A 27,818-nucleotide genomic window follows, 5' to 3' on the forward strand; every position below is an offset into this window, starting at 1 on the left:
CAGTGTATTTTAACTAAGCTTAAACCAAAACCATTCTAGGGATTTGGAAGTGGTTTTTAAATTGAACCTACAGCTGTGCTGTTGTTCCAATTTATAGCTGTGTTTATATACACAATTTAAATACACATGGCCTTGAAGGCAAACCAGGAGAACCTGTGCAAAAGAATGTAAAAAGCTGGCTTGTATTTTGTTGAAGTAACTTAAACTATAGCACAAGACACTGGACATCTGGCCATCCAAACTGATGGAAACCCAACTGATTGCCAGTGAGGGCAGCTGTTGTTTGAAGACAGGATGAGGCATAAGAGCACTTCAGAAGAACATTAAGATCAAGATGCCATGCATGTATGATGAGTCTCTTAGGAACATCTACCAGCTTCTTCTGTTTCCCCTCTACTTCTGAAATTATCTCAAAGCTTTGCCTGGTTACATAGTTGATGTGCTGAAGCAATATGGTGAGTGAAGGATGAAATAGCACTTTAAAGGTGTGGTTTACATGTAATTATAGTGCCACAACTCACCTGTGGTTTGCTGCTGTGGTTTGAGTAAGGCAAAGTGCTTGACTGGGCTTTAAAATTATTTTCACTACCAACTTGAGTGCCCCAGATTCCTTTACTGTTCTTCCTCTGTTTCCTTGGCACTTGACTGAAGCAACTCGTAGTGCATGAGTACCAGAGGCTGGTGATGTTAACAAAGAACTGATGTTTATTTTTAAAAACATGCGTACTGGAGAAGCAGGGCTTGTTGTTTTCTTGGGGAAATCTGGTAGCAATATCATGATGATGATAGTCTCTTTAGAGAAGAGTGAAGAGCTTGGTGACTTTAAGCTAGAGGATCTACTTGCAAAACTTCTTTAATCATGTCTAGGATTAGAGGAAATGCAGGTCAACCCCTTTGTTTCAGATGTAGAAAAGAAACCCTGCTTTTGTTCCCTGGACAGCTTTCTGGGCAATATGTTGTCTTGAATTTGTTCCTCAACTACCTGGTGGAGTATGAATTCTCTGTAGCTTAAAGATGTGGTTATGACTAAGGTAATGGTTGGATGGATAAGAAACTGGTCCTGTCTTTAGCTTATCTACTGGTGCAACTGACTGGAAGTCATCACAGTCTTCTTCCTGACCTGCCTCTTCAGGATTCATTAAGGACACCTAGATTGTGACTTCATGCTGGGTTGATATTGGTGTCAGAACATGTCTTTCCTTAGAAGGTGCATCCTGTCAATGAATCTTTTACTCTGCCTCTCTGAAAAATCCAGACCTTTTTACTAATCTGATATTTTAGTTGATGTTTGTCACCTTTCAAAGTCTTTTGCCTTTTGATAAGGTTGTACACAATGGTAATTAAAAAATTAACTACATGGTGAATTTGGACTCATCTTTTATTTCTGAGGCATCTGTAGTTTGCCTTGCTGAGCTTCCAAACTCTTCCATTGCAGGTAGTAAGAGCTGTGACCAACAAAGGTTGAGTTCTTGGCACTGAGAACAGCCTTTTGGCCTTTGCAAGTTTGTAGTGATTTTTATTCAGCTGAACAGATAAGACTTGATCTTGTAAGGACCCTGAAGTCTCACTATTTTTAGTTGATCATAGCCAGCTACTTGGGCCAACCCAGGCTGAGGAGAAATTCCTGATCAGTCAGATGCCTTGACATGCCTGTAACAAAATGGGGATGTAAAATGCAAAACATGCTTATGCTACCCATACAGTTTTAACCCTGCGTGCATTTTGTATGTTTGAATTAATTCTTTTTTTGCACTGCCTCAGTCATACGTTGTTTTCTGTGTGACCATAGGGGTCTTTTACACTTAAAATCACTTCAGGAAGGAATAGGTCTGAACCACATTTCCTTTGTTCTGTAGCAGGTACTAATTCATCCATGATACCACAGCAGGAAATGTTTAAGTGGTATTAGGATGAGGAGAATGTCATATTTAAAGCCCATCTGGTGCCTAGCTGAGTGTGGTAAAAAAGATCATTCTAGGTAAACTAACATACACATCCTTTTTGGGATAAACGGGACTGGTGACATGTTTTTTCCTTACTGATGGTACTGTGTCCTGTGAAGATGGTGCTAGCTAGTGTTCAGCTGGGAAGTGAAAGCATGTATATGCCTGAGGTCCAAAGGCTATTACAGATGCAGAAACATTTCAGTTTGCCAGCTGAATGAAATATCAGGAAGTCATATTTCTTTTGTGCACTGACCTCAATTTGCTGGTTTAGGGAGTGTATCTGCTCAAAGTGTACTCAGCTGTGAAGACTGGGAAAGGAGGAGCTGGGCTTCAAGTAAAGCTGAACATTGCACTATGATGTTATTTCAGGTTTAGTAGTCTAAATATCAGGTTTGCGAGGCACTAGCTTTTGTGATTTATTTATTTGTTAGCTCTTTGGTGTATGATGGTTGTCCATAAACAGTGTTTTGCCACAGTGCTCTGAGAAAATCGAGAGCAAAGTGTTGTGGTGAAGGTTTGGTCTTTCAAACGCTGTTGATAACCTAGAAGAGCTGGTGCAGATCAGCTGGAGCTGATGAGAAGCTGGCAAAATGTCTGGGCTTCTGTGAAGCAGAAGTTAGGAAGTAATTGTTTTCTTGTGTGGAAACAGTGAAAAGTGGTCAAGCTTTTCGTGAGACCCAGTGTAGTCTTTCCAAAGCATGAGTCCACATTCTCTTGGAATACACCTGGAGGTTTTTTTGTCACGTTTTCTACAGCTGTACCTTCTTAAAATAGGGTTTTGCCTAAACGTAACCATAACTGCTATTATGTTAGTGCAGTGTAGCCTTAAGAAAGATGCTGTTGGAGGTCCGTATATATTATTTGATTCCGACTTCTGAAACGAAGCATTTTGTTTCCTATTTTTAAGTGCATGTGCTTGGTTTCACTGTAATGCCTACAATAACAATGCTGGCTGTGGTTGTAAAGTGTTGTTTCGGGACTGTAAATAATTTTGAAGCAGCAGGAGTGACCTACTTCTTAGAAGCATTTGCCTTCTGGCTGTTCTGTGGATTCAGTGGATTTCTAGATCCCTTACATGTAAAGGCAAGCTTCTTTCAGTATTAATGCCATACAAAATTAAACAGAAGTATAATTTTAAATATTATGTAACTAAAATACTAGTTTGTACAGTTATTATTGTACTTATAAACTGTGTTCATCACGGAAACGTGTAGCATCTAAACTGTGTGGATTACTTCAATGAATATAGGGAATAATTACAAACAATCATAGTATATTAAGATTTTCTTTACTGCTGTTTCATGTCAGTACCACTTTATTTAAGAATAATGAGTTTCTATTTCATACTTATTTGATGATACGTTTAGCAACTCTTAATTTTCATGATGCAGACTCATGACTTACCTAGGCTGGGTTATTGTAAAATGCAGAATTTTGTGTAGAGGTGATGTGATTCCCAGTTCTGCCCTTGCTCTACTCCTCTCCCCCTTTGTAGTGTGACCCCTCCTCATTAGTTCTTCCTTGCTTATGAGCACTTTTTCCCGAGTCTCTGCCCTATATCTGTGGGTATTCTGCTATTCCGTGGTTTCATTTGAAGGCATACTGGATTTCTGGGAGAGCCACCTTTCCTTTCCACAACATTTTTGTCTGACACTGTAGATAATTTTTGAAATTGAGAAGCTTGTGTTTTAAGCAAGAAAAACTGTTTTTTGGGGGGTTTGGTTGTTTGGTTTTTTGTTTGGTTTGTTGTGGGTTTGTTTTTTTGCAAAGAATGTCATTTATCACAGTAAACCAATGTGAGGCATGGAATGAGGATAAAATGAAGTGTATTATCCAATGCCAAGCAATGGGGATAGGGTGAAAATTTATAACATGCTAGAGGTGTAATTATATAGCAAGGAAATAGGAAAATGTTCAGTAGCCCTGAGAGTGGTGAGTGAGCTGACATGATGAAGCCTCATGGGTGCAGCCAGTAACCAGGTGAGGGGCTCTGTTATCCACCCACTGCCTTGTCAGGTGAAAACAAAAAGGGGACTAAGGGAGAGAGGCTTTAAGGTTGGGAAAAACCCCACTTGAAGAGGTTTAATGAAACAGTTATAATGTTGATGACAGTGAATGACATGGAAATATGGGACCTCTGCTCCTCTGTCCTGACATCCTACCCAGAACACTGCCCGCCTGGGCATGGCAGCGCCCAGTGACAATCCATGAAATCCTGGAAGCACTGCGAGGTCCTGCTTGGGAAGGCAGCCTGTCCCGTGAACCATCTTCTTCTCTGGCAGGAAACCAAGCTGCGCGACCGCCACCAGGATCCCAGGGAGAGTGCGGGCAGCGGATCCCCAGGAGCCATTTTGTGCTGCCCGCCACGGGAAGGAGCGCTCTGATTGGTCCATCCGGGTCACATGACTCACCCTCTCCCTCTGATCCCAGTGGGAATGTGGAGCTGTTATCCCGATGCTCGGATCGGGACAGCGAGGCTCCAGTTGGGTTTGCCTCTGGATTGCTGAAACCTGTCAAACGAAACCTCCAACAGCAAACTCCAAGCAGAAGACGAGGCAGAGGGGCCTGGCTTTGCTATCACTAAACTGGGAGCAAGGCTTTGGACTCGTTTCTGGCTAGAATTATTTAACTGTGGGGCATTAGAAAACCTTCGCTTTGAAAAGATAATGGGATGAATTTGTTCAGACTTTTTAGAAGAGCTACTGATGTGTTTAAGAAACGGAAGGCAATCACTTCCATTTTGGTGTGACCCTTCCTGCCATGGGCTGGAGGTTCTGGGCCCACTGGAGTTCTGGTTTTCACAGAGCTGGGACAGGGAGAAGGTTTTGTCCCAGCGTGTTAGAGAAGCTCTCCTCATGGAAGAGTTGTGTCCTTTTGCTAGGTCCTCCCCAAAGATGAAACCCTTCAAGGCAGGGAAGCTCACTGGATTATTCTGATGCTTTTGCTTTTTTTTGGAAATAATATGTCCCAGTACTTTTTGATACCTTAAATGCGTTTCAGAAGATGAAATGAGTTTATTCACTACACACTTGGATTGCTCCCGAAAATGAAACCTAATCATAACTTGTCTCAATGCCAGCGAAGCCTTAGAAGGCACCTTTGGAATAAGAGCAACAATTTACATTCCATTCAGGAGCAGAGTTTAAGGCTGGTTTTGTAGTGTGACCTTGTACTGCTTTTAAAGATGTTTTCTATTAGGCTGAAAGCTGCAGATTCTTGGGCCCAGGAGTCTGATCTTATCTTTTGCCTGTTCTGCTTCCTTCCCTCTGGGCCCTCCCTCCAAGGAAGGCTGACCCAAGGGCTTCTGGCAGGCAGGGCTCCTTCTTGCTTTTCTGAAGCAAAACTTAACGTGGTGCTCTGGTTTGCAATTGCTCCAGATACCTTCCTCCTTTTACTTCTTGCTGAGGTGGTACATTTCTACAGCAAACAGTACAAAACCTCATTTTTCCAGTTCTTGGTTTAACAATTCTAGCTGTGGCACTTTGGCTAAAACAGCTGTACTTTGGATTTATTGCATGTGTGTTATGTCACTTGGTTTTAACTCTTAGGTGGCCTTTGCTCTGCAGAACATCGCAAATCCTGGAATTTAACTAAGAAATTGTTGTCTCAGTTTGATGTAGGAATATCTGGGGCTCCTGTCCATTTTTTAGCACCAGATCTTAGAATCTGTGTGTGTTCAGGGCCACATGTTAATATTAATTTTGGCTAACAGATCCTCACATTTGCCTTCAGTTCTGTGGCTTTCTGCAAGCTTTTTATTGCTGTTCAATGTTTATCAAAATACATCAAATTCAGTTGTCTTTCTAGTAGACAATGAAAGAGTGTTACTTTTGTCCTTTGTGGCTGGCTAAAAGAGCCTTTGTTTGAGATACTGGAGTGTATTAAGAAAAGAAAAATCTATTTTTTTCACACTTTAACATTTTGAGGTTTTTGTATCTTTAAGAAACAATGTTGGAAAAGGATGTTTTTCTTGCAGTTTGTTTTCTTCCTCTGCAAATAGTTCACAAAGTTTAGTACAGTGAGGCTGAAGGTCCTAAGGTCATGGAAAAAAAATTGTCCTGCTGGGTAACCATTTCTGTTCTGATTGGGTATTTTGAACAAAATGGGAAGCTGCTCCATTAAGCTTTTCTAAGAGAATTTAAATAATTTAGTTATGTGGAAGGGAACCTACCAGTGTTCCCTACAGAAATTCACTGCAGAAGAACAGGTTTATAAAGGGCCAGCAGAGAGGACAGAAAAAATAGTTGATTTGGCTGAAACTAGTTAAAATATCTGAAAATGAAATGTGTACTCCTGGACTTCAGTCTGGATAAGGGAGCAGAACCTTGGGTTTTGTGTGAATGATGGACAAGGAACTGTGAAGGTAAATTTAGATAGCTGATATACATGCATCTGAACTTTGTGGATGTGGATTCCACTCAGATGTGGAGTACACTTGTACAAAAACCAGAAAATACCAGTAGATGGGAAGGTCATGCTGTGTTCCAGCAGTCATGTCAGTGTCTTGCTGGTCTCTCATGATTGCTGTGGCAACGCTTGAACCGAAGGAGAATCTCAATTACCTGCAGTGTTCTGCTACTGCAAAAACTTGCCTCGAAGGGCTGATCATATTAAATGAAACAGAAATCACTTTTCCTTCCTGGTTGGAAAAAATAATGTAAGAGTGGCACTATTCTGTTGTACACGTAGCTAAGTGTATCCCTTGAAAAGTGTCCTTTGGAGGGTAGGTAATGTCACTGCAAAAGAAATGAAGGTCAGATGATACGGTGTGTAGCTGTAACAGACTTAGGGAAGAGAGCTTAATGGATATTACCCTGATGAACACAGGAAAATAAATGTCTGGGTGTTGCCATGATGAGGTAGGTTGTTAGCCTGTTGGGAAATACTTTTACAGCTTGAATTATGGGGGAATAGTTACCTTAATTTGGCTTGAAAAGTCAACAGGCAATCATTGTATCAGTGATATCCCTTGGTATTAGTAGTAGCAATCTTATTGCTGTTACAGAGTTTCTGATACATAATTTGGAAAACATTAAAATCTTGGCAGGTATACTGCAAATCTCAAGAAAATGGATGCTAATTGCTAGGAGGCTTTTTTGGGCATGTCAAGTTTTGGAAACCACTGTTCACTGCAATGAACTGAGTGGTAGGTCAGCATAGTTTGATGTTGCTTGCAGTATGGGGTTTGGTGTTTTTTGGATTTTTTTTTTTTTTTTTTTTTTTTTTTTTGATGCTTGTTTGGCAAGAAAGCAAACTGTAAATATCTAATTCTTGTACATACGTAAATATGTCCTTGTGTGACCTTTCAAGTGACATCTTTTTCAGAGAGCTGTAAAACGTATTGTTGTGCTTTTCCAAACTAAACACTGGGTAGTTTTATTTAAGTGTGGTTGGAGGATTCCAGAAAGGTTAGGGTGTAAGATTTACACTGAATTGTGGTGCAGTTGGTATGTTTTGCTAACCTGGTTGATAATTTTATTTGTTTTCAGCAACCTTAAGCTATTCACTAGGCTAATGAAAAATACTTCTTTTCCAAGTGAGTAAGGTCAATATAAGGTTCTTCAATATGATACTGTATCAATTAGGGGTTTCTCAATGATTTAAACAACTAATTTCCTGGCACTAATGGATTTTTATAGCATGAAACTCTCACGCTTTAACAGACCAACAGTCTAGAAATAAATGGAATGCAACTGAAGCTTTTGGGTAGTTTTTTCCTGACAATCACAATGCTGTTATCAGTGTTACCAACATATGTCCAAAGCCTTGTGGTGGTTCTCTTCAAAATGCAGTGTGTCAGCAGAAGGGTCCTATCTGGAAGCTGTCTGATGCTACAGGTTTCCCTTTTCCCCTAGAAACCTAGAGAAATACAGGTGTGTGTTAGTCCCAGTGGAGATGATGATAGAAGTGTTCCATGTTTGTCATGATTTTACCTAAACACTTACCATTCCTCTTTAATAATGCTGCTTCTACTGAGAACTTAGTAACTTAGTCTTTTCAGCTCAGAGTGAAAAAACTGATTTGGGGGTATTTTGGTTTTTTTTTCCCTGTCAATGGTATTATCATTGATACAGATAACTCATTTAATTTTGGAAGAACCAACAATCATTAATAAACCCGAATGAAAGGAAGATTTTACCAAATAAAACTCTAGCAGGAGTACTGTGGGACTCAAGGTAATTATTCTTTTAGTGAATAATATTACATTTTTTTCTAAGGAGATGTTACCTTTTTTTTCTGTTGTTTTTTTTTGACTTATCTCTCTTTTTTATTTTTTTTTAATACTGCACCCTCAATTATGAATCCTTGAATAGCCAGTGTCAATATTTTTAACAAAAGTTAGTGGGCTTTTTTTTTTAATAACACCTTTCCTTCTTTCACTGTGTAGAAAGAATGCAAAACCTAATTTTTTTTTTTTCCCCCAGAACTAGCAGGACATGCCATCCATGTTCATACCACCAAACAGTATTTTTATAGCTTCTTACTAATCTGATAATCCTGTGGAAATGTGAGCATGATGGCTTGATTTACAGACACTGATAGGCTGGTCACTGCATCTTAAATCTCTGGCTGTTGATTGTTGTTTAGATGCTAATATCATATTAGCCCCAAATCACTTACATTTTCTCCTTACATGGAGGAAGTGTAATCCACAATATGAGCCAGATGTTGCTGGCCTGGAGAGAACATGACAAGCTTTGACCAGTGGATTAGAGTAGGTGATCTTCAGAGGTCCTGTCTAACCCCAACTTTTCTCTAACCACATGACTGGGGGGAGCAGAGGGTACAAGATGTACACAGCTTGTTCTTAAGCTGGTAGGATTATGATGCATTCTGCCAAAATCTTTAATATTTTTGGGTAGCAAGCTCACGTGACTTAATGTTGAACTTCTCCTTAAGAGTGAGAGGAGAAACATACTGCACACAGCAGAAACCAACCAAGAAATTTAAATCTATTTCTACTTTTAGATTCTGCTTTATCAGTAGCATGATTGTAGAAGTTGAGGTTGCATCATTATTTGTTCTGGGTAGCAAGTTCCAAATTTTTTCAGCCTCCTCTGCCAGAAAAGCATTACTGGTTGCTGTGTTAGATGTGGCAGCTGATGTTCAGTCTCAAGTGGTGTGTGGGGTGATTCATAGGGGTGCAAGCTTCTAGCATGACTTTGAGCTCTTTGATATCTTCCTGTTAACTTCAGAATATGCTGAAATTATCTTAAAGCTCATTGTTAGCCCCAACTTGAAGAAAATAGTTTTCTGAAGTTACTTAAGTGCCTATAGTGAGTATTTTAAGTGTCCATCACTTTTGTATAACAATATTAATTTGCTTTTACATGACAGGATGCATGAGTCTTCCTTTCTGCCCCAAATAATCTAAGAATGTGTATGAAATTTTAATTGTGATTAAGCAGCACAGGATATCACATCAATTTGTAATCTAAACTGAAATGCCAAAGACCTTGCTTTGTATTCAGAGCTACTGGCTGTGTTCACAGTTTAGGAAAAAAAAACACAAAGCACCAGTACTACTGACTGACAATGTAAGCTGCAGAGATGCAACCGGGCTTGACTGTCCCTGTAAGAGTATTGGAAATTCATAGGTGAGGCTTACTCCTTTTGCCAAGGGAAGCAATAGTTGTTTTGCATCTCATGTGGTGTAGCTGAAACTGTTTTTTTATTATATTGTTGATCATTTACATAGTTACATTAGTTTAGTGAGTAAACAAGCTAGTACATCATATGGGAGTCCCTGCATCTTTTAGCTATAGGAACTGATTTTCTTTGCAGAAAATGCTTAGCTAAACAATTAGGATTTTTATAGGCAAACAGAAAGTCGGGAGTAAACAAGGTTGAGTGCTTCTAAGCAGAAAAGGATGCCTGATGTCACCTGTTAGAGATTGGTGTGGTGTCCCTGTGTTAAAGCTGCTGGTTTAACAGGTCTGGTGTCAGGAGGGAAAGGGGAGAAATGAAGCACAAATATACTGAAAGTCTCAATGTTGAAAGCTGACTTTTAGGAAGAAGGATGTGACAGGAAGAGTTCTTCCAAGCACATTGGAAGGGGGTCAAGGTAAAGTGTTACCTGTGGCTAAACCACTCAGTATTGCTTTTCCAAAGGTAAAGGAATGGGAGTTCTTCCTCTCCCAGCACTTCTCTCACTGGGAGGTAATGGGAACTCAACCAACCAGCCTTTCACATGGTGAGCAGATGAGTGAATGACCTCTGATTCTACACAGAAACATTTAGTGTTTGATGTAAAGCCTCTTTAGTTCTGGTACTGAGCAGTTGTTTGTTTTTGCTTGTGAAATATTTAAGACCTTTCAGTGTCTTTTCTGCAGAATGTTATTCTGGATGTGGTTCTTCCCCTCTGTACATGATACTCCAAAATAAAATATGATTTAGGCTTCTGTCAGGAAACATTGTAGAAATATCACCATGGCTTTGAAGGAATTATATTTTTTTGTAACCTTAATAGTTCTTTTTTTGCTTTCTTAAGCTTGAACCTTCATTGAATATATATGCTTGTTAGAAGTGCAAATCTCTCTTGAATTGCTTTATTCACTAGGATTCAGTCATAGGTTGCTATGCATATATTCTTTCATTTACTCACCCAAAGGGTGGTTGAGGTTTGGCTTTTTTTTGGTTTGGTTTTCGTTTTTGTTTTTTGTTGTTGTGTTTTTTGAAGGCAACAATTGTATATGTATACAACAATTGTATATGGAAGGGAACTGGATTTTGCCTTAGTGATTCAGTAACAGGTATCCCTGTAGTTCAATAGCCTTTTCTCCCTGTTAATGCTTTTCAAGCACTAAATTGTAACTACAAAGTTCATTGAGAAGGTATTATAGTCCAGCAGTCTCTTTGCTTTAAGAGGCAATAAACTTCAATTCAGTGTACTGGAGTGCAACACATGATGATCCAGAAGCAGGGGAGGAAACACTTTTGAGTTGCTTTTGTCTACAGATCTTTCATTGCAGACCAGCTAGTGGGGAGCACATGAAGTGCGCTGTCTTGGGACATGAAGGGGATGAAGCAAGGGGGGATCAAATTCAGATATCATGCTAGTAAATTACTGCTGATTCTACATAATGTGAGAGTTGAAGTAGTCAGATTGTTCCCTTTGCTAGGACAAGATAACCAAATGTTTATAGGCAGTACAGACAGAGTTTTGTGAGGTGATCTTTCTGCATTTGCATGTACTTGGAAAGCATCTGTGGAGTGGCTGACTTTTATTCCTCCAGCAGAGCATGGCATCATTTGCAATACCATGCAAAATAGCAAGAAGAGGACAGAAATAAGTTATTTTTTTCTTCCATTAGATAAGTTCAGGATTTTTTAGGGGTTTTTATTTGAAATTTAGCTTAAAATAGCAAAGCACTGTCTAGTTTTAAAATCTTCTTGTATTTCATAGCATCATTGAAATATTCAGGTCAGAAAAGGTGGTAGGAGATCATCTACTTTAACCTCCTGCACAAGCAAGGGCAGACCAGGTATTTTAAAACCCATGTAAAACATGCCTTGGTTGTTCCCTGCAGATGGAGGAAAAGCATTGGTCATGAATGTAAAATTTCTAGAAGTATTCCCCATTGTCTTACCTCTGCTTTGCCCCACCCCTGGTGGTTTGGAAAGGCTGCAGAGCAGAAAGGTTTTCTGTCCTATTGTTTTACCTTGCGTAAACAACAACATCCATGGAAAGTGGAATTTTAAGAGGCATGAAACCCCCACTATGTCCAGCTGGCTCAGGTACAGTTAGTGATGCTTTTGCATAGGTTACTTAGGGAGCTGTAGTCTTTGGCACTAGAGGATTGCTAAGGTAGCTGTCTCTGTTTTTCTCCTTGAGTGTGATGGTAATCTCCTGTGGGAGCAGCTGGAGGCAGGGAAAGAAAGATTGCCTGGTGATTGCACAGCCTTTTCTGCCACAGGTGTGTTCTGCCCAGTTGCTCTGGGAAAAACCAGGGCTGTCAAATAAGTGTAAAAGGTGGCAGGGACATGACAAAAGCAAAGCCTTAATGCTCTGTGTGTGACTGACTATAACCCCACAGTTCTGTTTTGTTTGTTTGAAACAGACACCTTCCAAATTCAGTAAAACATTTTGCAGCAGCTGTAGCCTGTTTTCCCAATAACTGATTAATACTTGTTGGCTTTGGACCATGGCTGAAGGTCCACTGATTCTTTACTGTCTCTTTTTCCAAGGGCCAGGCTTTACCCACCTGATAACTTGGCCTCTGCCTGACAGATTGGTCTCTACATCTATTTCTGAGCAGAATGTGTCTCCTAGCATGGAGCTGCTTTCATTCTGCTGGTGCTGTGGAAGGGATTTAGTAGGGCTGGCCCTACTCATTTGAGACCCTAAGCTACACATCTTTACCCCCTCACTCTTGCAGGTGACCGTAGATGCCTTCAGTATAATTTTTACCCTCTGCTTCCAACCATACTCGTGTTCAGATGGTGTCTGGATTGTCTGCTTTGGGTGACCTCACTGGTAGCTTTTTGAATTCTGATGAATCAGTCAAAGGTTTTGTACCTTGCAGGCAGCTCAGGTGGTCTCCAGAGGAATTGCAGTCACTAGCCTGAGAGTAAAATCCAAATTTTAGGTAAGCCAGTTCCTCTTGCTATTCTCACCCTTTTGGGATCACCATACTAATTGCAAAGATAGATTTATTTCAGGTGCTTCATGTTAATCACACTGTGGCTGTTGAAGAAAGTACTAGAGAAACTGAAAGGTGGATAAATGAGTTTTATACTTAATTACTTCTTACCAAGTGGCAGTTGGTAGCCTTTTCTGTTCTTCTTTTTGGACAGAATGACATAATTCAGGTAGTTTTCTTAATACTACATGACTGTAGACAAATACACAAAACCAGACAGGTTTCATGCGAGGCAGGAACCATATGCTTTTTCCACTGCTGTCAGGTAGTTTTGAGTTGAATTAATTTTTTTTTCTACCTGTGCTACTAAAAAAAACACACAAAAAAGACACACAAAGAAAGGACTAAACAAAAAAATACCAAGCCCACCCCAAATCCCCTAGCACACCAAAAAGCCACAAACCCCATGGTTTCTTCAGTGCTTACCATCACTGGCAAGATGGCCTGGGTGAGGACAGATAGTCCAGACCTAGAGGTCTGTGATCACTGCTTTGCAGGAAATATTGCAGACACTTAATATATTGCTTTTTGTTACCAAGGGAAAAAGGGTGCAAGTAAGGCAATAATCACCTTTGTGAATAGCTTGAAGTCATTCTTTTCTAGCTCTCAGCTTTGAACTTACACATCTTAGGTAAACAGCCGCAGTCAATCTTCATGATTCCTTGCAAAGAAACTGGCAGACAAAATGGACTAAGCTCACTTTGTTTGACTAGGATAGATTTGCTGTGCCTTAGCTGTCATGAAAATCACTTGCATGGGTAACAGCTGACTAAAGGTTATCAGATTGGGTGAGGGCTTTCTTGATATTGGCTTTTTTTTTTTTTAATTGCTGAGGTCAAAGTTATATATACTAACTGTTCAGTGAGCCCTGTATGTTCTGGAAGTCAGTATTTCTTCAGCAGCTGCCTTCTACTGCTTTATTAAATAGTCCCCCAAATTCACTGAATTTCAGTTCATAATTTGAATAAAGAAGGCTTTTTCACAGGTAAAATGTGCTTTTAAATATACCACTATGTGATAACCTTTAAGGTATTTAGGTCTTAATTAAGCTGTATCACAAAGTATTCAGTAATCATTACAAGAATTTACTGCTCTCAACTTGGTTACATTAAGGGACTGCATGCATGGGTGGAATGGTGCAGCTCAATACCAGTTTGTTCTCTTAACTTCCAGTAGGGATTTGTGTAACTCTTGGTTCATGTGAGTTGGATAAGAAGTGCACAGTCAGTCTTGGCTAAGTTGTATCCATTTGTTTGCAATGGAATAACTTCTAATGCATTTTACAATATCTACAATTGCTTTTTATAGTAAGCATATTAATAAAGCTGTATAGCCTATTAAATATTAATGGAGTTTGCAGTTAATGTCTAAGTGTATTGTGTAAGAGTAGCATGATGCATGCTTGTCTCGGTAGAGTGTTGAATGGATCTCTTGTGGCATTCTTGACATAAACATTTAATGCTTATCTGCTAAAGTTCTATGTAGTTATGCTATTGAAAGGTAGAACTCCAGGAACTTTTTCTGAATATTAAAATATGGGAATTCATAATGCAAGTGTTTATAATTTAACGTTTCTGCAAAATTGTTGTTATAATCAAGAGGGTGTAAGTTATCAAGTTAAAAATTTCTGATTGGCTATCAGTATTTGGTTTTACAAGTGTCAAGAGCAAATCATTCAACTTAAAAGCTGAAGGAGCACACTTTGCTGATTCAAAAAAAAAAAAAAGGAAAATTGGAGCCATTCATTGTTTTTCAAGGTGGACAAGACTTGAAGTTTTGAATTAATTTTTGAATTAGTTTTTGAAATATCACATTCAGGAAGAAAAATGCATCATCTCTTCTGCTTCCATCTGTTATGATTAATCCTAATTCAAAAACAGCTTTTTAATCTTAAACTTCAAAACCTGTGTTCACTTTGCTTGTGCTTTTCAGGAGCTTCAGGACTCTGCTTCACAGACCTTTTTCCCTATCAAGGTTGTAACTTGAGGGACTTGAAGCCAAAAATTAATCTGGAACATGAGGAAAAGCTGTGACTTCAAGTTAAAAGAATAGACCAAAATGGAAACAACAGAGTACTTAAGTTTTCTGGAATACTTTGCTTTTATAAGAAGTTAACTCAGGCCCCTGTGTGGAGTATAAATGCCAGATAAATGCAAGCACTGGTAGCATGACCCTCATGCAACATTTTATAATCCCCAGTCTTCAAATACATGTTTGGGACAGTGTTTTGAGATACGTCTGATAGTAGTAGATGTCTGGCCTGTTACTGGAGGTTGGAATGGTTACTGGAATGCTGCCTGGCTGCTACAGGTGACAATTGTGATGAAATAAGCAAGATGATCATAGGTCAAAGACAACAAGACTGACTGTGTATTTTCCATTTTTGTGAAGAAAGGGTTTGTGTCAGCTTTATGTCTCTCTGGTCTGTGTCAAGAGCTACAGACACCACTGTGAAAACCCCTCCTGCTATATTCCAGTTTATGTGGCAGAATTTAGGAATTCTCTAATTTGCATTTTCTTTTTAGAAAAATGATAATTAGATAAGTGTTTCTAACTTGAGAAATGTTGTTAAAATCAATTATTTCTTTCACAGGGAAGTCAGTTTAGAGGAATAACCAAAATAGCCAGAATTAGCAGTTTTATTACCAGTACTTGATGTGACAGTGGAGTCACTCGTGTTGGAATGGAGCTGTAACACAAAGAGAGCAACTTTCAAGCCTATGATTGTGCAGAAGTCAAAAACCAGGAGCCAGGCTGTGTTTTCTTGACCTTCTGAGGAATGGGCTTCACAACATGAACTCCTGAATGCTAGACGTTGCTGAATGAATTTAAAAACTCATTTTTGCATCAAGAGGTTTCTGTTATGTCATGGCTTTGTTTCTCTGGGCCCTTATTGTAACGAAACTGCATAGAGCAGGGTGCAGTAAAAGTATAGCCTGAGTTAGTCTAAGTGTACTTAAGAGTATGATGTCAGTTATTTGGCTACAGAAACCCATGAGATCTGCTGTCATTAAATACTCAGGGGTGATAATGCAGAGCTGTCTGTGCCTCTCTTAGGCTTTATTTGTGGTACCATTCATAAAAAAGCAGTTGTGGGTGAAGGTGAGGATGCTCTCTGCACTGTTTTAGCCACAGTCTTGGATTTGAGTGAAAGTGTAGAAAAAGAAACAAATGCTTTTCTGTTACTCTTCTTTAAGAAACTGAAGACCTTTAAATGGCATTAACTTCCGAGGTGTCATACCCTACCTGCTCATAACAATAATTAGGATTCCTTTGCTATGTGTGTCAAGCTGTTCTTAAAGCACTTGTTGGTACATCAAGCTTCTGTGATTAGAAGATGGGTAAGTGTGTTTCAACAGACATGTTGCATGAAGGAAAACATTCACTGACTGCTGACTTAGGTGTGTCTGTGTCTGTAGATAAGTTTAACATCTCCTGAGCAATGGGAGGAGGCATCAGTGTATAGTGCCAGGATGCCTGTGCCTCTGTCTGTGAGAAGTTGGTGTGATACCTTGTAGAAAACTTGCTTGGTATAAGCAAAAGATTATGCAGGTCAACAGAGGAACAGAAAGCAGAGAAGACTCTTTTGGTATTCTTCTGTTCTCATTGACAACTTTTATCTTCTTGATGCTGGGCTAAGGAGACAAAGTATCAGGTGCTTGGGGGTACTTTTCTGTTCAATATACTGTACCCTATGGCTTGGTGTCCATTTTCCATGATGTTTTTCTTTTTCCTGCAGAGGCATGTGGTTTTCTAAGGAGGTAGTACCTTTCCTAGGAACAGTCAACTAACTGACCACACAAGATAGCAGATACTAAACAAATTAAAAACTTCAGATACTGTCAGATGAAATATCCTAGGACTAAACTCCCCGATGTCAACACAGTTGACAGAAGAATGAAAAACCCAGCAAAATTTTGCTCCTTCAACGTAGTCACAGAGGAATATATAATTTGCAGGATCTTCAGTTTCATTACATCCTCCTTTGTGGTTCCAGATCTAAACTGATTGTGAAGGCTACCAGAAGGTTCTTCTGGGGAAATGAGTAAGAGTCCCAATGATTTGCTTGGAAAAGTAGCTGAGTAGGCAGTTAAGTTCTATCTGAGCTTGCAAGGAAGAATAGAGTTGCTGCAGATGTGACAAATCTTGCCATAGATGGCCTCAGAGTGGCACAGCATTGTGAAAATGACAAGAGAACCCATACATGAGCCAGTCTGTGGGATCAGGGGATGTGTTTACACATCAGCCCAGTATTTAATCACAGAATGGGACCAGTTGGGAAGGACCTCTGGAGTTGTTGGGTCTGGTCCCCATGAAAAGCAGGGCCACCTTGGAGCATGGAGACTTCACAGCTTGGCTCAGCAATCTCTTCTGAGCTATGGCTGCCATAGTAATGAAGTGGGGTATTTTTTGTTGTTTGGTTGTTGGTTTTTTTTCCCTTTCCTCCTAGTATCTAATTGAGTATTTTTTACTTGCTCCATTTTATGCCTTGTGCTTTTGGTGTGCACCTGCAAGAGAAGTTCTGTCTTCCACCTTTCCACCTTGCCGTTAGACAGCTGGAGGTGCTATGTCTACCCTTAGCTTTCTCCTTTTAAGGATGATGGAGGTATATGTCACATGAATGAAAAAAAAAAATCAAGTAAAAAGCTGAGGTATTCTGGGAAATTTCTGCGTCATTATTGTGGGAACTTTGGCATTATAGGATTGTTCAGCACTGGAATAAGAACCACAGAGTAATATTAAAGTATTTTTAACAAAATAAGCTGAAGTTGCCCTTTAAAGTAGTGAATGCCTCTTGTGTGTTATCAACAAACATATCAGTAAATGAAAGTAGTCACAAAATGAATATATTTTGCTATGTGAAAGGAGGTAATCTTTAGCTGCAGCTTTTTTCACCCTCATTTGGTCTGGAGTAAAGGCAGTATCTAGAATAAAAGTAGTTGCCAGGTGTTAGTAATGAAGAGTAACTTCTTTCTGCTGAAATGACTCAAATTCAGCTTTTTGTGTGATATTTATTACAGTAATCTTGGTTATGTCCCTGAATTTTGAAAGAAGGAGTTATTAAACATGGCTGTGAAGTATTTCACAAGAGCCATTTGATTGCTGGCATGTTTGCAGCATGTGAAATTTTGACAGAAATCTCGATTGATTCTTCCATGTTCAATAATGTGTTCATTACAATGGTATTTCCTGAGCAGCTGGGCTTGCTTAGTTTTGGAGCTGCAACAGTAACAGCAAGAAAGGGAATTTTCCAAACCCCCTCCCCTCTTTTTTTTCTTCTTTTTCTGTTTTGAGTGTTGGAAAACTGTTAATTTTTGTCTCCTGTAAATGAAATGGCACAGAAACCATTCGAATAATGGGGGAGGATAAGAGTAGAAGTGAGGAAGTGGTATGGGAGGAAATGGTGTGTTTCTGTAATCTTGTGTGTGGTGAAAGAGCTGATTTCAGGAATTCTTACCCTTTCAGAATGAGTCTAATAAAAACTCACTGAGCTGGATTTCCTGATGGTCTCAGAGTTAAGTTCTTCTGTTTCAGGCAGGTCTTCTGAAGTGGTAAGAGATGAGTCTTACACCTTAATTTTTCAAAGGTCTTCAGCTAGTAACCAGGTCATCTGCTGTAATGTTTCTTACCAGCAACATGCTGTAAAATGAGTAGGTGAAATGGTATATCTATAAGGGAAAATTTGTGCACTATCTTACTGCATTGAGACAGACATTTATATTTTCAAAGTTACTGTAAGAAATGTTTCATTAATGGAGAATAGTGGTTTTAATCTTGTTTATAAGTAGTATCTTTGTTACTTAGAGTCAGACCACCCCTTGGCTTTAACCTTACTCTGTCCTGTATTATTGTCAGCGACTCAGCACTGACAGACTCTCAGGCCTGGTATTGGCCAACTTGTGTGTACAAGCAACTCTAATCCATCATTAGGGTGAATTTCTTAAGAATTACTTTGTAATTCCAGCCTTCCTTTCTCTTCCTTTTTTCAAATGCAAGCTAATAGTTCCAGTCTCTCAGGTGGCTGTGCATGGAACACACCAAGATCTATGTGCTGCAGGCAGGAATGTGAGAAACCCTGAACTTGACATAAATGTTTGTGCTACACTGTGTAACTTCCTGCAGTCAAAGAAAAGGGGGTTCTGGTGGAGAAGAGAGAGGCTTGTGCAATGTCATTTATGAAGGGCAAAGCCAGGCTAAAACTGCAGAGGTGACAGCTGTAAAGATAAAGGTGGGAGTGCAGATAAAGTTATGGAGTAAACGAAAGTTTTTAGGAAGTTGGTTGTGGACTGAACCAGTTTGGGTTTGCTGGTTTGCATGGCTAGTTCTACCACTGTTTTACTATTTACTACACTGTTCTATCACTTCAGTGCCCTTTGTGTTGGCCTGTAGTTTTCAGTACCTGTCTAAAACCATCCTTGTTGTATTTGCTAAACTATTTTTGCTTCTTAGCTCCAGGTGAGCTTGAAAACATTGCTATTCCAGTTGATTTCACATTATGTTATCTTTACTATGTATTTGAAAATAGAAGTTTTTAAACAACTTGGTCAAATTTTCAAAGCTTTTACAGGTGTCACTATTTGCTTAGTGACAGAATGGCACTAAATTATTGTTAACAGCCTCCTAAGGAACACTGAGCCATTTCTGAACATCCATCTGCTGGCTGGGGTGTCTTGCTGCTGCTTGGCAGTCTGAGGTGTCTGTCTTAGGTGGGTGACAGAACACCAAGCATAGGTTGGTATTAGTCACACAGGTTATATTGGCAGCCTACTTAGAAGCAAAGTTACCAAATTCATATTTCTGAAGTTACCCTGATGGATAGATAAGTTGGCAGTTTGTTTTTAAGTCGAATTTGAGTTTTGGGATCATCTGGCAAGTTGTCTCTGGGTAGGGCTGCAGGGAGTGGTAACTCGTGTTCCTTCACTGGAGGAGCAGATGAAACTGCAGATAACTGGATACCAACACTGCAGGGACAGGGAGAACTTGTAGCACTTCTGATGAGTGCCCCAGGGTGATTATCTGCAGCATTACTGCCTGCTGCTGCCTCAGTGATAACATTTAAAGTTTGCCCATGAAGTGCTGCAGTGATTCAGTCTGTTTTCATACAGTAGTGTGGTTCACTGACAGTCTTTTAGTGGAGTTTGCTGACAAATCTGTTCCAACTTTTGCTGCCCACACCCCCAAAATGCTGTGATACAGCAGAGCACAAAATGGAGGTGGTTTTAGTATTGGCCATTTCAACCAAATGCTTTGGGGGAATAGCAGAATTAAAAACCAAGTTAATTGTGCCACCTTCACTGGGCAGACTTAACCACTGTGTAGCTATGGGGACTGTGGTGCTGTGGGCTCTGGTGTCTTAAAGTATTGGTGAAGGAAACAATGTAGTTTCTACAGATCATTTTATTTTTGCCTGGTCTGTTGCTTCAGTTAAGTTCTACTACAGCAAAAAGCTGCAACTCTTCTGTCAGATGATGTGATCTAAAAAAAACCTTCCTTAAAATGGGAAATGAATCTTGTGGGCTTAGTTCTCTGGGTGCTTGTTTATTTAGTGAGAAGATACCCAGCTGCAGCCAGGTGTTTTGTTTATTTGTCAGCTGAAGAGAAGTGGATGGATAGGCAAAATAGATCAATAGTAATGGTTTCGGTGGCTTGAAGGCAGAAATCAGAAGGATAATCTTAGTCATGCAGAAAAACTGAAGACTTTTTGGGTTTTTTTCCCCTTTAAAAAATGTTTTTTTGTTCTCTTACACAAAACCACAGTGGTTTAATCTGCATCAGAAATTGTATGCAATTAGGAATGTGCTTGAAGCTGTCTAGTAAGAGAATTATTTTTAAACAATATCTGTAGTGTGTATCATAGTAAAAGTTACCATAATTGATTTGTTTCTTTTACATTTCCCTTTAACTTATCATCAGCTCACACCCAGTTCATTGAAGGTATTTCGTTATTGTATATTTACCCTAAAATAATATATTCCCATGAAGTTTGAGCCTGTTAAGCCATGAAGTACATAATAGCTATAACCTGTGTGAAGGGAAGTACTAAAAACCACATGTTGAAATTAAAGGAAAACTACTGGAAACTGTATTACCCATATGGGATAACAGCACTGGCAATAAGAGACCTCACCTTCCTGAAGGGAGGATGCCAGCCTTTTGATGTTGGAAAGCACCCTGAATTGTGGTGAGGAACCAGTGTTGCAGTTGGTAGAGTTTCTGTTTAGATGGCAAGACCTAAGAACAGCCATAGAACCTTTAGGACCTTTGCCTAAGAACTTTCTGGAATGTGTGCTTCTCACATATATATAGGAGCTGCTTCTTGGGGCAGTGAATCAGGTGAAGCTGATGTGTGGAGCCCTGTGACCCCATCTGGAGATCTCTGCAATAGATGGGAAGCGTATTTCAGTGTTAGGGGCTTTGAGTGGGCTTGCTACAGCCTCATTTTCCCTAAAGACAGATGTGCAAACATTCTGTTTCTCTCTCTGGGAAAGAAAGGTTGAGTTGCATTTTTACTGCACATCCATCGCCCTTCCCTGCTCAGCATCCAGTGTTTTTAAAACAGGAATATGGTTTCATTGTGCTGACAGGAAGACCATTACTGATAGTAAATGCTGACCTCTTGTTGGTAGCTTTTATGCTCTGTATTGTTGTGGGATGTCTCTGTTCTTCACCTTAGTAAAGAATTGCCTGCAGTGAATTCAGGCCTATTTTAATGGACAAGTGCATAGTGACAGAAGAACACAGATCAGTGGCTTAATGCAAAGCCTGTGGCTTGAGAGAGACTTGGAGTTTGGCCTCTGTATTGCTGGTACCCTCCAGCACAATGTTGTTCTTGTCCAGCTGTCTTATTTTGTTTCCTGGTTGAACACTGATTTACAATGACAAACAGTGGATGGAGCCACAGTATCTCTGGAAGAGAAACATGAAATTACATCTGAATTTACTGTAAGGATTGCTCAGGTGACCTAATTTAATCTTCCACAATCAATTTGTTAAAATAACAACTACTTGAAATGACACTTGTAGAGTTTAGCCTGCAGTGTGCAAACCCATAAAATTTAGGTCTATTTTTCCTTAAAAATGACAGTGACAGTAATGAAGATTTGAATGATTTGAAGTTGTCCTATGAAAAGTAAAACATAGGCATACAAACAAGCAGCATCACAACAAATGGGCACCTCTAGAGGTTTCAGCAAAATGGGTTCACCTGTCAAGGCTATCTCAGGATTGAAAATTTAATGCTCAGATTTATATGAGGTGTATGTGTCTCCTTGCCTGGGCTTCCACATTTGTAAGGCAGTTGTGCTGAATCTGCTGGTGGGCTGAAGTATGCCAAATTCTTATAATAAATTAAGAATAAGGAATGATAAAGAATTATTCAAGAGTCTTTTTATGCAGAGTTCTTGGGGAAAAGGCAAAGCCTGATTCACACAACTTTCAAGAATTTTTTGCCTTATAAAGTCAGTACCAGTAGCATTAGTTGCTGACAGTGAACTTGTTTTACAGTTGTTGGAGAGTAATAACACTTCTCCTCCCAGCATGGTTGTCCTGGTGGCTGTTCATGTTCAGCAGTCAGTGCTATGTGCTGGTGACCTGGTGAGCAAGAACATGAAACTCCACTCAGGAATATCATTCATACTGGGAAGCAATGAATGCTGTGTTCACGGGGCTCACTTTGAAGTTTTTCTGATCATTTTGGTTTTGTGGTTTTAGTTTTTTAAAAATATTGCTAAGTTTAAATTTAATAACAACTAATTTGTTGTTTTCCTTATAGCAGTGCACAGAGTCTCACTATAGATGGATCTGGTACTGCAGCATTACAGTTTTAAACTAAAGCAGGCTGTGCAAGGCAGAAATTCACCTAAAGATCTTATGAAGCATTTTAAAGATGTATTTGAGACACCACCTGTGTTACCTGTGTCTTAACAGAAGTTAAAAGTAAATTATTGTGTTTTGCTGCTGAAACTGGGGAGACTGCTGTATATATGTTGTCTCCAGGAATGCACCAGGATTTGGATTTGTTGCTGATGAGGTCTTCAAAGCAGTGTAGATAGGTGAGACGTTAGCGGTAGAATGAGAAGTGGTAAATATGACCCTTAAATAACTGTGTTGGATGGAGGGTTTGCGTTGTGCTGCTTTTCACTGGGGAGATCTTGGAGGCACAGGGAGGTTTTGTCAAGCATAATGTTCTGGAGGCCTTTCCTGCAGTTGGCAGAAGGTGCAATATGTGAGATAGGTGGGATCAGTAATGGGGTACATACTCATGTGTCCTCAGGTCCTGTTGTTGAAGCCCCATATTTACTGTGCCTGTGTGTCACACTCTGTGCTTCCAGCTGCCCAAAGGGTAAAAGGTAACTGGGAGCTGCTGCTGAGGGCCCTTCAGGACACACAGAGTAGGCTGTGAGCCAGATGAGTTGTTTGGGTTGGCTGTTGTGGCTTCTGGCTGCTCTTGTCCCAGGGCCTGAGGGACTTTCCTGTTCTTGGAGGAGATCTGCTAATTGCACAATGGGAGGAGCAGAAGGAGTTGGGCAGGAGGGAATGTGCTGCTGCTGCTCCAGCCCCTTGGATCTGAGCCCACTGGGGAGGTGGTGCTGCACCTGGGCTTGGGGGAGAACCCTCCAGTTAAGGGGTTGCATTGGGCCTCCATGTTAATGTTGGTGCTAGTACAGAGCATGAAAACATGATGTCCCTTATTCTGTGCATTATACCCCTGCTCTCAGAGACTGATACTGTGTGGCAAACTGATGACAAATTTCTTAAAGCTGGAGTTGTTCTCTGCCTAGTGGTGAAGAAATATGTATGACAGGACCTGCAGGTGATGTTCTTTGGACTGCCAGCAATGGTTACATGGGTGAGGAGTCTTACAAGAGATGGCCTGGTGGCAAGTTGGGAAGAGCAGTCAGCTTGAGCTGCAAAGCAAGCTCCAATATGATTTACTACCTGTAGAAGAGCTGTTGCAGCATCCTTAGCTGGTGATCAGTGTACATACTTCCACTCTGTGTGGCTAGGATCCCTGGGGGGTGGCCTGTGAAGGTTCAGGAAAGGTGGAAGGAATGTGCTGGCTACTCCTCTTCCCTTAAAAGTTGCTTCTGTGAAGGGGGGATGAAAAATGTTTGATAGCCCTCCTAGTAAGGAGCCCTCCCCAGCAGTGTGCTGTAAGGTGTGGCCCAGACTCTGCTGAGGGAGCTGAAAATGTCCAGAGTTGAGTGGTTGCAATTATCTAGCCTTTAGCAATGGGTACATATTTCTATTTTATTTTTTTTTAATAATAATTTGTTTTGCAATACACCCATGTCTCATCACAGGTTATGCCCCCTCAGTGGCCTTTTGGCTGTTGGATAAATGGAAAAATCTGCTACCATTCAGTGGTAGTCAATGGGCATTTAAAGGAACTGGAAACTCATTTTGAGCTGGTCAAGTATGGACTCGGGTTGAGTTGTCCTTAAGATTTGTTTTCAAGGCTGGTCTTGATCAGGTGTCTGCTGAAGATACATCTACAAATCTGTTCTGTGATGATCAGAGCGAAGATGAGTAATAAATGTTAATTATGCAGTGTTAAAGACAAAGGCATCTTTTGTATCTGGTCAAGTGAGTTAAGTTGACAATTTGCCGAGTTCTAACTGGTAATTGATCTGAAAAATGTATAGTGGGATCCCAGTGTCATCAACAAACTATCATGGATAGTAGCTGGAACCCAGAGCATCATTTTTGGTTTTATGTGGTATGAGAGTACAATTGCCCACCTGGAAATGCTCCTGTGTCCTGCCCAGCTCATGCCATGTGTCTCTCATGTCTGGAACCAGGGTGCTTGTCTGGGGATCACCCCAGGAGAAGCTTTTATCTTCTGTGCTTTCATTCTTCTGTCTGATCTTTGAACCCATCCTGGGAGTCAGTTGGCATGCCATCTTTGGTGTTCTCTTCTGTTTGTTAAATTTTTGCATTTCTTCATTTTTATTTCTTTACTGAAGGTTTTTGAACCCTACCATTGGTATTGGTGAAAGATATTTGATCGGGAAGGATGTGCAAGGAAGTTGAAGGTGGTTTTTGAAGCTTGACTTTAAAAGCGTATTATGCATTGGACCTAGAAACCTTATTTCCAATATTGTTTAATTTTTGGTGACTTGCTAATAACTTGAATTGCATGACATACTAATGACTTTGTAAATTCTGGCATCTGTTGGTTGTTTGTTTCTTCTATTATTTGGACTGCCTGAGAATTGGCTAGCAGGGTGTGAAAGGGGCACTTATCACAGTGTCTTCCAGCTCTGTAGATAAGCCAACTTCTGTTTAAACTGATGCTTGTGAAGGCCATGGTAGGTCAGGTTTGTGCATGACTAATCATATAGTAATGTTGCTTTTTGATTGTGCAATGTGTTGTGGTTAACAAACATTTACTGAAGACAATTACAGAGGAAAAAGAAATTACTTCTGGGTAGCTTTGGGACTTCAGTGTTACGAAGATGGTGTTGCCCTCCATTCATCCTGCATCCAAGAACTTGAGATGTGCATCAGAGTGAATTTTGGCCAAAGTTCATGGGCAATTCATGCCTTGCCCTTGCGTGGGCCTGGATAAACCCTGGGAATGTTGCCAAGGAAGCATGAGCTGTAGCTACATCCCAGCCCTTCAGAGGGTAGATTTGTCAGAGAGAGAAGAGCAAAAGAGAAGGTAACCGGGGTAGTGGTGACCCTCATCGCCTCCCTCCGCCCATCCTTTGTGCCTCGTCTCTCCCCTCCTACTCCCGGGCGAGGGGATCCAGTCCGGCGCTTGGTGGAGCCCGGCAGCCGCATCCCGGCCCCGCCGAGCCCCGGCCCCGCCGCGCCGCTCTGAGCCCCGCCCTGGCCCCACCGCTGCCCGCCCAGGGGCGTGGGCCTGGGCCCGGCCGCTCCTGCAGCCGCCCCCAGCCGCGGCGTGTGCCTTCCCTAACCGGCCCCTTTGCAGCCCAGCCGGACAGCGGGATGAGCCCGCCCGCCTCTCCCCTAGCTTGAGGACGGATGTTAATCGGATGTACCCGGCGGAGGGAAAAAAAAAAAAAATAGAAATTCAGGGACGCGAGATCCGCAGCCGCGCAGCCTGGCTATAAACAATGAAATTGAAGGCTGCTCTAATCCTCTGAACACCGGATCGCGCTGCTCCCCAGCAATGCATTTCGGGATCCGCCGGAGGATGCGTGCGGCTCCTGTTTGGGTTTAGCTTGTCCCTGGATGTCTCCTGGGAAGGGGCCGGCAGGGCAGGATGGCGCTTCCATGGACTCCGACAGCCGGTGGGGAGCGGGGCCGGAGCTCGGCTACCAGCGCTGAAGCCGGGCCCGCCTAATACCGATACCGCCGCAGCCGCCTTCTGCAGCGGAGCAACCCCCGGAGCAGGATTTTTTTTTTTTTTTTAATTTTTCTTATTTTTTTTAAAACCGTGTTGCAGTGGTTCTGCGTTTCGATTGGCGGTGCCAGAAACCCACCTCTCTCCCGCACCTCCGTCCCCGGCGGCGGAGACGCTGCGATGCCCGGGCTGGGTGCCTCTGCCTGAAGGCAGGAGAGCAGCGGGGACAGACATGTATCTTCTGGACAGCACCGAGCCGCCGGCCGCAGCCTCCTCCTCCCCGGAGAGGATGCAGCGGGGAACCCCCCAGAGGAAAACCGTCTACCGCATCTCGGTCACCATGGTGAAGAAGGAGCTGCTGGGGCCGGAGAGCTGCCATCCCGGCCCGGGGCTGCCCCGCCGCGGGGGGAGCCGCCCGCCGGGCTCCTCCAGTCTCACCAGGGCCGGGCTGCTGCTGGTGGAGGAGGAAGAGGGCGAGGAGGATGGCGAGGAGCAGCGGGACCGAGTCCCCAGCCCCTGCGGCTTCCGCAACTTCAGGACCCTCAGCACCGGGCAGCTGGAGCTGGGCCGCCTCAGGGTGCCGCGGGGAGCGGGGCGGTCCTTTCCCGCCCGGCTGGCTCTCGGCGGGCCGCAGGGCAGCCCTTCCCCTCAGGGCAGCGCCGGGGACGCGACGGCCACCTGTGGCGGGGCCGAGGCCGCGGCCTGCCCCGAGGAGGAGGAGGAGGCCGGGGGTCCGGGGGCCTGCGGCCCACCCTCAGGCCGCTCTGGCGAGGGCCCAGCGGCAGGGGAGCGGGAGCAGAGCCCCTGGCGGCAGCCGGGCCTGCTGCGGCGGAGCTTCAGCTTCAGGCACTGGAGTGGCGGCGGGGAGCCCCGGGCGCCGGGCCGGGTGCGGCGGCACAGCAGCTCCGGCTGCCTCCCTGGGCCGGGGGCCGGGGCCTCGCCCCCTATCGCCGTCCCCGTGATCCCCCCCGAGAAGAGGAACACTCTGGACGTGGGCGAGGTGCTGAGCCAGGCCGACCCCCTGTCCCAGCTGGAGCGCTGGGAACGGAGCAAGAGCAAGAACCGGACTCTGGATAACAGCGATCTGCAGCGGCTCTCGGAGAGGCTGGGACGAGAGGGCCCCGCCGCCGGCCCCGAGCACCGGCTCCTGCGCTTCTTCAGCGGTATCTTCGCCCGCAAGGACGGCACCGCCGCCCTGTTCGGCAGCCCCCACGGCCGGTCCCCTCGCAGCAGCTTCTCCAGGTCCAGGGCTTATTTTAGCAGCCTCAGGAGAGCCACCGTGGACATGCAGTCCAGCTCCGAGAGCATCAATGGGTCCCCCCATAAAGGTGCCCTTTCCTTGTCTCCTCTTGTGGGCGTGTTTGTGGCATAGCTCTGCGAGATTATAAAGGGCTGTTGATAAAAGGCCCTGTAGGTGTGAGGAGGGGGAGATGCTGTGCTGGGATGTGCCATGGCTGGATGCAGTGGTGGGTGGCCTTTTTCATTGTGTGTTCCTGCTTTCTTCTCAGGTGCATCGCCAGGAAGCTCTGGTGGGGTCAGATTGGGCTGAACAAAAAAGCACTCTGGGGCTGATGGATAGTGTGTTTTAGGAGAGCTGAGGGAGGGAAGCACAGCTCGTTTAATTATTGAGTGGGAGCTGAACTCTGGTGCTGCTGTATATAGGTCAGTGGGTGGCCCAGTGCTGTGCAACACAGGGACTTTCCCCTTTTGGACAGGTTTTTAATACTAAAGATGGGTTATTGTGGTCAGAATGCCTGCCCGGTTAGGAGGAGTTGGTGAATATTGGTGTAAGTGTAGTGTAAATCCTAAACATCTCTGTCACAAAAGAATTTCAACAGGGATTGATGTTTTTTTTTAAATGCAGCCCAAACTCAGAAGCTTTGCTCTTGGAATTGTTATACATAGCCATGTACAAAC

At 42.3% G+C, this 27,818-nt stretch overlaps 1 protein-coding gene across 4 annotated transcripts in view; it reads left to right on the forward strand.

Moving 5' to 3' along the window:
• AGAP1 (ArfGAP with GTPase domain, ankyrin repeat and PH domain 1) overlaps nt 1-27,818 on the forward strand; it is a 352,299-nt gene that overhangs the window by 41,764 nt on the left and 282,717 nt on the right. The window contains exon 1 of one of the 4 annotated variants that reach the window (XM_030453883.1): nt 26,030-27,229. The exons of the other annotated variants lie outside the window; for them this stretch is intronic. Within the exon in view, the coding sequence (XP_030309743.1) occupies nt 26,134-27,229 (1,096 nt within the window). The 5' untranslated portion in view covers nt 26,030-26,133. Of the gene's footprint in view, nt 1-26,029; nt 27,230-27,818 lie in introns of those variants that run through there. 4 annotated transcript variants of the gene reach the window in all.

Source organism: Calypte anna, chromosome 7 (assembly GCF_003957555.1).
Source record: "Calypte anna isolate BGI_N300 chromosome 7, bCalAnn1_v1.p, whole genome shotgun sequence".
Lineage (NCBI taxonomy): Eukaryota > Metazoa > Chordata > Aves > Apodiformes > Trochilidae > Calypte > Calypte anna.